Source organism: Macrobrachium nipponense, chromosome 19 (assembly GCF_015104395.2).
Source record: "Macrobrachium nipponense isolate FS-2020 chromosome 19, ASM1510439v2, whole genome shotgun sequence".
NCBI classification, from domain to species: Eukaryota; Metazoa; Arthropoda; class Malacostraca; order Decapoda; family Palaemonidae; genus Macrobrachium; species Macrobrachium nipponense.
In genome coordinates this window covers 5,222,737-5,235,958 of record NC_061088.1, presented here as the reverse complement: position 1 = coordinate 5,235,958, position 13,222 = coordinate 5,222,737, and the positions used below count along the sequence as shown (strand labels likewise).

Genomic DNA, 13,222 nt, shown 5'->3' with positions numbered 1-13,222 from the left:
CCAGATGCCCGAGCCTGCCTCCCCCTTCCCCTCCACCGGGAGGGGCCTGGGGGAGTCCGACAGTCCCTGACTGGTTCCGACCCTCCCAGCTTCTCGGCCTCGGCCAGGGGGGTACGTTGTGGGGGGCTCTGGCCTTCCCCCCCTCCGTTACTTCCTTGTCGCTCCGGGTTAGCGCGAGTCTGTATGTCATCTCGCCCTTCCCTCCTTACTAGAGCTCCTCCCTATCGGAGTCCTGATATCCAGCGGAAGGGTATAGTCCACCATAGTTGGACCGGAGCATACAATAGGTCTTTACTAACCGTACCGTATTGCTGAGTTACTACACTCCGCTTCACTGGACCTAGTCCGGTTACTTGCATGTAGGTTTAAGTTATCTTTAAGTTTATCTTAAGTTTCTTAAACCATCCCCACCCCTCCCTTAGTATTTACCGGATCTCTCCGGGATTATAGCCTATTCAGGCAATGCAGGGAGGGGTTATGCCCAAATTTTTTCCGAGCTCCGCCACGTAACGGAGTTCTTTTGTCCTTAGTCTGTAAGTGTTACCCCTTTTAAGATACTCATGTGTCTTCCCACTTACAGGCCACCAACTGTGAGCATCCGGGATGTTCCGCTACACTCAGGACCCCTGTGGACACGAAGTTTGACGGTCCCATGCTCCATGCGCGACGCTCCGCACGGGGACATCCAGGTCTGGTACCATGAGACGTGTAACCATATGTTTACGATCTGGTGAGCCAGCTTTTGGAAGGCGTAAGTATTCCATCTCCGCATGCCGCTCCGCTTCTTTTAGTTCTTAAGTTTTCATCATTACTTTAACTTAAGGCATCTAGTTTAAGTTATATCCTAAGTTTTAGTTTTTAAGTGGTTCTTAAATCTAAAATATATCCTCTCTTACAGGCTCCGCAGTAAGAGATACGGCATTGGCTACCCTGCGGGCCTGGGTCGGAGGTTTTGGCAAAAAGAACGCCGCCAAGGGTCAGCCCTACATACTGGAGAAGCGTTTAGCTTTGTTAATCTTCCCCGGAGGCAAGGCGACTGGGTACGTCGACCCGGTAGAGGCGGACCCCTCTATTGCCTTTATCCAACAACAGCTGGCGGCCTCCTTGACTGAACAAGACCAGATATCTCCACGGATGTCGCAACCCTGGATATAAATGTTGAACCTATGGTAGGTATAGACGACCTGTTGGTCGAGGTAAGTAATGCAGGTACCCAGGGTCCCCCTTGGGAGTGACTGTTTCTTCTACCCCTGCAACTTCACCATCCTTCCCAGGCTTTACCGGTGATGAGTTATATACTCCTCCAGAGGCTTCGGTTAGGCCTAAGATCAAGTCTAAGCATATGACCTTGACTAAGACGTTTCAAGTCCTCCCCGAAGAAAGACGTCCTCGTCTTCTTCTTCGCGTAAGTCTCCGGCTCGTAATCCCGGCCCAGACAGGTCTAAAGGGTCTAGCTCCGGCTCAAAGTCCTCAAAGAGTAAGCTAAGGAGAAATCCCGCACCCCGGCAGTATCACCAGTTCCACTACCTTTGGTGCCTATTCAGAGTCTCCCCTCCACCTCCGCAGCAGCTCCGGCTCTGGACACCAATGCTGGCCTGTTGCAACAGGTGGTGGGCGACTTGGTAGGCTCCCTTAAGACGAGTATGGAACATATGATATCTCGCCTGTCGGATAGGATAACTTCTCAGGATACTATTATAGCGGCCTAAGAGAAGCCCTCTTGCCTCTCCCTCAACTCTAACACTAGTGGATCTCAGCTTCCCCCGTATGACTCGCTGCCCGCTTTCTCCATGAACAATCCTTGGAGAGTAGCGTCATATGCTCCCTTCCAAGATGGTCTCATCTCCGTACCGGAGTTTGGAACTCGAAGAATAGAGGACTTCGAGTTCTACCCGGAAGGCCTACAGCCTCCCTTCATATGGCTACGCTAGGCTCACGCCTTCGGCTATGGTTAGAGTGACAGGGTACCAAAGGAGACAGTCCTCTATTCTCGGGACCAGGCCCAACGAGAATGGCTTAGATGTCTAGACGACATGGACTGTTCGAATACCAGGATCCAACCATTCAAAAGTCCCTTTACCATTTTCACGATGGACGAAGGTACCCCGCTCCCTTTCCTTACCAAGATAGCGAGGTCGACCATCTCAGCAGCTCAGAAAGGGGAACCCATGCCTCAGCTGAAAGAAGCAGCCCCACACTTCTCCGTTGCTCCCGTCAATTGGAGAATTATGGGAGGACTTGCCTAACACTTTCACAGCTGGCAAACTCAAACCTGACTGTGCTATGGAGCAGTTTGGTGAAAAGCTGCCTAGAGGCTCCCTGATAGTCTTATTCAAGCGGAGTTTGACTCGAAAACACGACTAGCCAGGTCATCAACCTGATGCTATGTCTGAGGTAGCAACCATGGCTTATGGTTCAGAACCAATTTTTAAGCTTATGACCAAAGCCCTGACTCAAACGGTGCAGTCAGACATGTTCGAGTTTGCCACTGCTAGAACAAATTGCAGAAAGCATGTATTGCTAGAGGCAACCATTCGGCATGAACCGAATAGGTTACTTTCTTCTAACATCTGGGGCGCAGATCTCTTCCCAGAGGCTATGGTAAAGGAAGTACAAGCAGAGGCTACGAGGTTGAACCAAAGCCTTAAGGACCGTTGGGGTCTTACGGCTAGGAGAAGGCAAGACTTGACACCAAAAGGTAAGGGAACAAAGGAAGCCTAGACGTTTCCAACCCTTACCAAAAGAAGCAGCCGCGCTTCCCTCAACAAGTTCCTACAGTGCCGTTAGTGCAGACAGCGCAGCCCTCCACGTCTAAAGGCAATCACAGCCTATTTATGTGATATCCCCTCAGCCTCAACCCTCCACCTCATACGCCATCTCTCCAGCTTACAATCCAGCCTTCGAGAGTCAAGCTTCTCAGAAGTATGACCGCTCGAACAAGGGAGGCAGAGGTAAGCGGTCCTTTCGTGGGAGAGGATCGGAGGCCCCTTCAATAGGGGAAAGCACTTCAGAGGAGGTCGAGGGGGTTACCAGAACCAATGAGGAACTTCAGGTAGGAGGGTAGGCTGTTTCACTTTCGCCACCGGTGGAACTTCAGCCAGTGGGCTCAGAGCATAGTGTCAAAAGGGCTGGGTTGGAGCTGGTTGACGAACCCACCTCCAGCCAGACCTTTCCGTCAACTTCCTTCCAAGGAATTGACAGAGTACGCAGAGGACCTCCTTCAGAAAGGAGCTATAGTCAAAGTCAAGAGATTAAAATTTCAAGGTCGCTTGTTCAGCGTCCAAAGAAAGGCTCAAACAAAAGAAGGGTAATCTTAGACTTGTCCCGCTTAAACTTAGCCATCCGCTGCGACAAGTTCAAGATGCTCACGATCTCACAGGTGCGGACCTTACTTCCCCGTGGGGCTGTCACCACCTCTATCGATCTTACAGACGCCTACTATCATATCCCTATTGCAAGACTTCCGTCCGTTTCTGGGATTCAAGATAGGAGACCAGACGTTCTCCTTCAAGGTAGTCCCGTTCGGGCTCAACGTGGCACCCAGGGTGTTCACGAAGCTAGCGGAAGTAGTAGTGCAACAGCTCAGAGCTCAAGGGATTATGGTAGTAGCGTATCTCGACGATTGGTTGATCTGGGCCCCATCAGTCGAAGAATGCAACAAGGCCACACTGAAAGTGATCCAATTCCTAGAATATCTAGGATTCAAGATAAACAGATCCAAGTCCAGACTCACCCCCAGAGTCAAACTTTCAGTGGCTAGGCATTCAATGGAATCTATCCTCACACACTCTGTCGATTCACCATCCACCAAAAGGAAAGAAATAGCGAAGTCAAGTCAAGCAATTTCTAAGTCACAAACTAGCATCGAGGAGAGCTCAGGAAAGAATCCTCGGCTCTCTCCAGTTTGCTTCAGTAATAGAACATCTTAATGAAAGTCCAAAACTGAAAGATCTAACCAGGATCTGGCGCTCTCGAGCAAATGTCAGGTCCAGGGACAAGCTATCCTCAGTACCTCTGATTCTAAAAGAACCGGCTTCGGCCGTGGGCAAAAGTCAAGAATCTGTCAGTGTCAGTCCCTCTTCAGTTCCCTCCACCAGGGATTACCATCCACACAGACGCGTCCTTAAGCGGCTGGGGAGGGTACTCCCAGGTCAAAAAGGTGCAAGGAATTTGGTCACCCCAGTTCCGTCAGTTCCATATAAACGTACTGGAGGCAATGGCAGTCTTCTTGACTCTGAAAAGATTACGCCCACCAAGGTACTCCCACATAAAGCTAGTCTTGGACAGCGCAGTGGTAGTACATTGCATAAACAGAGGAGGCTCCAAGTCACGTCATCTAAATCACGTCATGATAGCCATCTTCTCCCTGGCAGACAAATTCAGTTGGCATCTTTCCTCCCCACCACATAGCTGGAGTAAGAAACGTCATAGCAGACGCCCTATCCCGATCAGTACCCTAGAGTCGGAATGGTCTCTAGACGAGAGTTCGTTCCAATGGATCCTTCAGAGAGTCCCAGGGCTACAGGTGGATCTCTTCGCATCACAAGCGAACCACAAACTACCGTGTTATGTAGCCCCCAACCTGGACCCTCTGGCTTACGCCACGGACGCCCTGGCTCTGGACTGGAACAACTGGGAGAAGATTTACGTCTTCCCTCCAGTGAATCTCCTTATGAAGGTCTTAGACAAACTCAGGACATTCAGGGGTCAAGTGGCTCTAGTAGCCCCAGACTGGCCGAAGAGCAATTGGTACCCCCTGATCCTGGAACTGGGTCTTCGTCCCCTTCGGAGGATCCCCAGTCCCAAGCTCTCCCAGTCAGTACAAACGAAGACTGTGTTCGCTTCCTCAGGGATTCTCAAAACCCTAACTTTATGGATTTCATGAAGTTTGCGGCAAAAAGAGATGCGAATATTGACCCTCAGAATATTCTTTTCCTGGAATCCGATAAAAGGGATTCAACTTTGAGGCAGTATGATGCTGCCGTCAAAAAGTTAGCAATCTTCCTGAGAGAGTCAGATATCAGAATCATGACAGTTAATTCTGCTATATCCTTTTTCAGACTTTATTTTTTGAAAAGGGTTTAGGCAGCTAGCACGATTACGACAAACAAGTCAGCATTGAAAAAGATATTTCAATTTGGATTTAACATAGACTTGACAGATACCTATTTCTCGTCTATTCCTAAAGCATGTGCTAGACTTAGGCCCTCTGTCAGGCCTACGTCAGTTTCATGGTTCTTAAACGATGTTCTAAAGCTGGCTTCCGAAACCGATAATGACACATGCTCGTTTATGATGCTCCTAAGAAAAACTCTGTTTTTATTAAGCCTAGCTTCAGGAGCAAGAATTTCAGAACTGTCGGCTTTATCCAGAGATCCGGATCCATATTCAATTCCTTCCCACGGGGAAGTTGCTACTTTCTCCGGAACGTAGCTTTTAGCAAAGAATGAAGATCCTTTGATGAGGTGGGAACCTTGGAAGGTACTACCCCTTCCACAAGATGTTTCCCTTTGTCCGTTTCAACCTTACGAGCCTTTTCTATCCAGGACCTCCTCTTCCTCATCGGGCCCCTCTTTAGGAGGGAAAAAGGTGGTACTTTATCCACTAAAGGCATCAGGCAACAAATCCTGTACTGTATCAAACAAGCCAATCCTGACTCCTTTCCAAAAGCACATGATGTCAGGGCAGTAGCCACCTCAATTAATTACTTCCAACATATGAATTTTGCTGATTTAAAGAAGTATACCGGATGGAAATCGCCGACAGTGTTCAAACGTCACTACCTTAAGTCCTTGGAAGCTCTGAAATTCCCAGCAGTAGCAGCGGGTAACATAGTTTCCCCTGACTCTAGCTAGATTATAGTAGAAGATTCAGTCCTCCTCCTTTCTACCTGCCTCACCCAACAGTTCGTCTATTCCTGCCTTGTTCATTAACATTTACCTTGTGTCTTAGCTGCTTTATGATTGTATAAGTGCCCCTTTTGTCTGGTTAGGGACACTCACATCTGTTTACCATACTGATCTAATAGATGTTATCCCCTTATTTTTATGCTAGGGGATACATCATAATGCAATGGTTACGGTTTTGTATATTAAGTCATATACATTCCTAAGATATTTTATTTTATCATTGATCAAATATTTATGTAATTTTATACTAATTGCTATTTCTATTTTTGATACATGTTGTTACACAGATTTATTATGATAGGTAATCATTGTACCTATTTGTATATATGTAAATTACCTTATATTATTAACATAATTAGAGATTTAAGGGTAATTTAAGCATAATTCTGATTTTGCTTTACTGTGTCTTGTATCTTTTTAGCAATTATATTCATTCTTTTATTTTGTATCTTTCATTTGAGACCTATTTTGTTTTATTATATTTTATTTTACTTTGTTTACAATCTTGTGCTGTTTCTCTGGTACGATTTCGCGCAAGCGACACGAGCTGAGCCCAGAAAAAAAAAGGATTTTGACGTAAGGAAAAATCTATTTCTGGGCGTTGGCTCGTGTCGCCAGCGAAATACCCCCCTACCCATCCCTTCGCTCAAGATTGTCTGCTAACTTCAGGATGGCCACTAGAGGCGCAGCAGTCGCAAGCATGGGATGGTGTAGTAGTAGTACGAGCTGCTCCCTCTGTGGGACGGCTCCCCTCTTGGAGGGTTTTGTAGTGGGAGATTTCTATTGGCATTTGGCTCGTGGTAGTGGTCTCACTCGCCTAGTGTCATACCGACACCCTCCTAGAGGGTGAGCGAGTCAGTCATACTGACCTTTTTCTTTATTTTATTTATTCTCTGGTATGTGTTAGTAACATTTACCCTAGAAATAATAGATTAAAGGATATTTCGCTGGCGACACGAGCCAATCGCCCAGAAATAGATTTTTCCTTACGTCAAATCCTTTTTTTGAGGAAGTTAATGGTGTTTTCCTCTGCCCCATATATTTTCAGGCATTCTATTAGCCAAGTGTGTGGTATCATGTCGAAGGCTTTCTTATAGTCTATCCATGCCATGCTTAGGTTGGTTTTCCTTCTCCAACTGTTCTTCATTACCATTTTGTCTATCATGAGCTGGTCTTTTGTGCCCCTACACTTCCTTCTGCAGCCTTTCTGTTGGTGGGGGATGGTGTTTGTCTCCTCTAGGTAATTGTATAGCCTTTCACTGGTGATACCTGTTAGTAACTTCCACATTATTGATAAGCAGGTGATTGGCCTGTAGTTACTGGCTATATTTCCCTTACTCTTGTCTATTTGTACTAAGGATGGTTCTTCCTGTGGTCATCCATTTGGGTGCATGGTGATTTGAGATACAATGCTGGAGTTGTTCTGCTATTCATGGGTGTAGGTCCTTGAAGTTTTTGAGCCAGTATCCATGGACTTCATCGGGACCTGGGGCTTTCCAGTTTGGCATTTTCTTTAGTTGGTGTCTAACTGTGTCTGTCGTGATCTCTGTGAATCTTTGTTTTATTCTCCTTGTTTCTTCTTCCTTGACTTCCTGGAGCCATGTTGCATGTTTGTTGTGTGATACCGGATTGCTCCATATATGTTTTTCCAGAGTCTCTTACTTGGTTCGGCTTCAAGAATTTCTTGGTGTTGTCTTCCCCTCTTAGTTGGCTGTATAGTCTTTTCTGGTTGGTTTCCGAATAGTTTGTTCTGTTGTTATCCCTTATTCCTGTTCATGTACCGTTGGATCTTATGTGCTTTGGCCTTAAGCCTCTGTTTTACATCTTCAATTGTGTTGTTTAGTCCCCTCTCGTGTACTTTGTATTTCTCGTTGAGTTCCTCCCTTGTTTTGTTGCTTCTTAGCCTTTTTTCTGCCATCTCTTTCAGTTTACTCAAGTCAGATCTCATCACCATGATTTGCTTTCCGGCGCCTTTTCCAGGAGGTTGCTGTTTTGGGTTTCTGTTGGGTTGGTTGTGCTGGTGGTGTTGTGTCGAATCCCGAAAAAAAAACCCCATCAGTTCTGCTACTAATCTTGCTCCTGCATATGCCAAGTTATTTGTTTCTGTGATACTGGTGGTGTGTATTATGCCCATTATTTCATTGACCTCACTTGTTTTCTCCCTTAATTTCTTGGTGTTGTAGGCTTTCATGAAGGGGATCTTTGTTCTCTCTGTATCTGGCTCCATCCATTTTCTAATCTTTTCTACCCATTCCATCCTCTCTGTTATTATTATTATTATTATTATTGTTACTATTATTATTATTATTATTATTATTTATTTAGTTTTTTTTTTTTTTTTGCTCTATCACAATCTTCCAATTCGACTGGGTGGTATTTATAGTGTGGGGTTCCGGGTTGCATGCTGCCTCCTTAGGAGCTCCATCACTGTTCGTACTATGTGTGCCATTTTAGATCACACTTTCTGCATGAGTCCTGGAGCTACTTCAGTGTCTAGTTTTTCTAGATTCCTTTTCAGGGATCTTGGGATCGTGCCTAGTGCTCCTTTGATTATGGGTACGATTTCCACTGGCATATCCCATATCCTTCTTATTTCTATTTTCAGAGCTTGATACTTATCTATGTTTTCCCTCTCTTTCTCTTCAACTCTGCTATCCCATGGTATTGCGACATCAATGAGTGATACTTTCTTCTTGACTTTGTCAATCAACGTCACATCTGGTCTATTTGCACGTATCACCCTATCCGTTCTGATACCATAGTCCCCAGAGGATCTTGCCTGATCGTTTTCTATCACTCCCTCAGGTTGGTGCTCGTACCACTTATTACTGCAAGGTAGCTGATGTTTCTTGCACAGGCTCCAGTGGAGGCCTTTTGCCACTGTATTGTCATGCCTTGACTTTTGTACTGGTTCTGTGCAAGTGCTGGGCATTAACGCTTGCTATGTGGTTTATGGTTTCATTTTTCGTATTGCACTTCCTACATATGGGAGAGATGTTATTTCCGTCTATCGTTCTTTGAACATATCTGGTTCTTAGGGCCTGATCTTGTGCCGCTGTTATCATTCCTTCAGTTTCCTTCTTTAGCTCTCTCTCCCCTCTGTAGCCATTGCCATGTGTCATCGCTGGCTAGTTCTTTAGTCTGTCCCCCCCCCCCCCCCTCATGTATTGCCCGTGCATTGGTTTGTTGTGCCAGTCCTCTGTTCTGTCTGTCATTCTCCTGTCTGTATATTTTTGGGTCTTCGTCTACTTTTATTAGTCCTTCCCATGCACTCTTTAGCCACTCGTCTTCACTGGTTTTCAGATATTGCCCCAGTGCTCTGTTCTTGATGTTGACGCAGTCCTCTATACTTAGTAGTCCTCTCCCTCCTTCCTTTCGTGTTATGTATAGTCCGTCGGTATTTGCTCTTGGGTGTAGTGCTTTGTGTATTGTCATATGTTTCCAGTTTTCTGCTGTGTATTGTCATATGACAATTATTATTATTATTATTATTATTGTTATTATTATTATTATTATTATTATTATTATTATTATTATTATTATTATTATTATTATTATTATTGAACCAAACAAAAACTTCTTTCAGTTTTCTTCTGTAGATGGGAAAAAGCCCACAAGATTACTGAGTAGCATTCATATTAAAGAAACCTAAAAGCTTACCTTTGCAAGTATTTTTCATTAGAACTGAATGGCTACTTGTGAAAAGAACAAACAAGAAATAAAGTAAAATGTAAAGATAAAATTAACGCAGAGCATAACTGTATAAGGGTATAAACAACAATATGAGAGATAAGAGATATTACAGCTTTCCTCAACTTGAAAACAGGGACACCAGCCTTGCTACCAGAAAGAGGATGAAAGACTTCAGATTGCTGAGGTGGAAGGTGGGGTTGGGGATGTGTTTACTGCCTATAGTGCTCCTTGTGCAGCACATTATAGACTACTTAAAAATTATTTACTCCTCCACAATTCATTTACCACTGCTTGAACCATATGACAGTTACCTGAAGGTTTTGGCTGTGTTGTTCACCTCTTGACATCTGAGTGTGGCACACATAAAATTGTATTTCATATTTCAGAAAGCTTCACAATTACTAGAAAATATTTTAGAGGCTTGTTGCCTTAGGTGTCACTTTTTCCACTTTTTCTCTGAAATGAGACTGTTTAAGAGTTGATTAGCTAATGTGGTCAGAAGTAAGGCATAGATTTTCTTGTATTTTTTGGAAATGATCAGTTTTGGTCTTTGGTTGTGAATATGCAAAGAAAATTTTTTTTATATATTACACTATTGTTGAAATACTTGATATTAATGTCATACCACATAGGCATCCAGTGCATTGCTGTTTCCCTATTTGATTTTTCCTTTTAATCAAGCTGTATTTTATTGAAATATAATATATGACTTTAAGAATTAAATTGTTTTGGTACTAGTTCCACATCTTTTTTTGGTTTATAAATATAAACAGTGCATCATTACTAAGCTGGAGAAGGTTTTTCTTTAATGAAAAATGTTTAAAATTTTTTATACAACTGAAGTTGTTTGGTAAAAGTACAATTAGACAGAAAAACAAATCAGTTCTCCATTCATTTCAGGTCTCAGCATACATCCTATTCGCCCGTTTTTGTTAGCCTCATGTTCGAGGGATTCAACAATGCGTTTGTGGTCTTTAGCATCGTTTGTGGCTCCTCTTCAACTAAAGGTTCTTTCAGAAAAACCCATAGAGGAAATAATTGATGGAACAGGTCAGCTTAATTCTTTAAGAGTATGGTCATGTACAATGAGTAAATTTATACCAAAATTGTTGTGAATCAGTTGTTTTAATATTTAATATTTGTGAATCAGTTGTTTTAATATTTAATAAGCAATTCAGATTCATACCTTTTTATTCTGTGACTTTTATATTTACATGTGTATGAAGTATGGTTCTGGAGACTGTTTTCATGATTTTTTCTTAGGAACCATCTTTGCCAGTGTATTAGGAATACATATGATTTCTGTAACTGAAAATATAATATACAAAGGAAAATACACTGTGTATACTGTGAATATTGTCTCGATCATTAGTGTGCATTGCTCTTTGCAGACCAACACAAGAGCTTTTCTACTGGCCTTCATCTTTGTGGGTTAAGAGCAGATCACCTTCAGGCAACTTTAGAGAAGACCGATGTTACCCATCATTCTAGCAAACGGCTCAAGCTCTTTGCAGATCTCTTCTGTGTTAGTATTGAATTTAATTTATACTGTGATATTTTTTGCAGCAAGAATAGTTTGTAATAACATTGTTGTCGTGCTGTGGTAATGAAAATGATTGCGTGATAAACAGATATGCAAGGACAACACATATAAATAGAAATCTCAAGAATGATCAGCACTTACATTTTTTCTGATGAAGGGGACAGATTATTCCTCAAAAGCTAAAGAATTTTCTATTTTTATAGTGATATACCTCAAAAATCTACATAAAACAGGTTTTTTGTCTCTTGTAACATTAATATAAATAGCAATAGCTAGAGTATGATCAGTAACTAGTACTGATACAATGCTAAGGGGAACAGCCACATTTACTATACATTTTCTTGTTTGTTATTTGGTAGTGATAACTGGTAATTGTGTTGTTTTTTGGAAATTGTTTTTTGCTGAAAAGTCTCTTATTTCAGGGTGATGTCCGAGTGAAGAATCTGTGGGACCTTGTGTTTGTACTTCAGGGTCATACAGAAATATCTCAGTTATCGCCAAACTACACTCAGTCCATAATGCATCATTCACATCTCGTTAAGTGTTCATTGGTGAGTGCATAGATTTTAAGATTATTTCTGGATATGAAGTTCATATGATTGATCTCTACTTGAGTGCTACTTTTGACCTTGTTTTCATGAGGCCCTAAGTATGATCATGGAATTTTTAGCTAAAAGAGCGCAAGGTTCTTTGGGTATTTAGTACTAGGTGGCAGCTTATACGTATAACCTTTGAAGATCTGTAATATATTCGTTTTAAGAAACAAGACAAATTTGTAACAGAATTTTGAAATTTAATGGAATCATTTTACAGCATTGTAACTGCTTGATAGTACTTAGATAATCAAATTTGTAATACCCTTGTGAATAGTCATTTTTTTGATTGAACTGATTACAATGGACTCTCTGCTTTGAGTTTTTAAGAGAAATTTCTGTCTGTGGTTATTGTGAGAATTACCATTTTTATAAACAGGCAATGGCAGCAGAGCACGAGATTGACTCCAACCGGGGAAGCGGAGTAGGCAGCCGTAAATATTCTACCAGCGAAAGCCAGGAGGCCCTTGCAGAATCCTATCTACGCTGTGGTGCTCTTCAGCAGTACTGTGAACTGATGATCCGTCTGCATCAGTGGGATCACGCCCTTGCTCTGGCTCCAGCTGTGTCTGTAGATTACTGGAGAAAACTTGTTGCTAGGTGAGGAGATATCATTTTCATAATTTTGTGTGCATTTGTTCAAGCTGAATAGGCCCTTTCTTCTGGTATTTAGCCATGCCCAATTTTTTACATTATTGTATTACCTGGAATATAGTCTGAATGTTTTGAAGTGGGTGATAGCCTGGAACATAGTCAGAATTCTGTGAAGTGGGTTTAAAGTCTTGGATAGATATTAGAAAGATATTGTGGAAATTATATGAGGATTACATAGTGACGTCATTTTCAGCAGAATGGTAAATGTATTGCATGGTTAATAAATAAAGCAAAATTCTGACGAGCAATTGTGAATGATTCCAGAATGATTTTGATCCTTTAATATTGCTATAATAATGGTGATAACCTGAGTACTTACCTTTATTATCAATAAATGTTCCTAGTATTTGACTTAATTTGTAAATTTTATCTGTTTGGGTGGACCATTTTGATTCAAGTTTGATAAACATGCTTTTTTGTGATTTTCAGCAACATATTTTAGAATTAGAAATGGAACTGTGTTCCATAAAATCTATTTGACAGTAGCCAAGGTAATCTTTGTAATATGTAATTACATGTATGGTAAATAATAGTGTGGAGTTTGGTTAGGGGAACTTCTTATACAGTAGTTTATGGTAGTCTCTGCAGGGGATTATTGGTGTAAAATTTATGCTCTTAGTAATTATTATGATACATACTGTAGCCAATCAGATAAATTATTTCTTAATATAGTAGTATACAAAGCCATTTACAGTGAAGTCAAAATTTTACCCAAATGCAATTTTGCATGAAAGATTAAATGCACAAATGTTGTTAATAAATACCAAAATATGATTCACTTGTTCTCTCAGTTGTTTTGATGTACTAGTCCTCATCATGATGTACATTGC

General features: G+C 42.1%; 1 protein-coding gene across 1 annotated transcript in view; it reads left to right on the top strand.

The window, feature by feature from the left end:
• LOC135219150 (WD repeat-containing protein 17-like) overlaps positions 1 to 13,222 on the top strand; it is a 188,325-nt gene that overhangs the window by 139,265 nt on the left and 35,838 nt on the right. Inside the window, 4 exon segments of the mRNA XM_064255667.1 lie at positions 10,503 to 10,652; positions 10,994 to 11,127; positions 11,568 to 11,696; positions 12,118 to 12,338. Coding sequence (XP_064111737.1) covers positions 10,503 to 10,652; positions 10,994 to 11,127; positions 11,568 to 11,696; positions 12,118 to 12,338 — 634 coding nt within the window.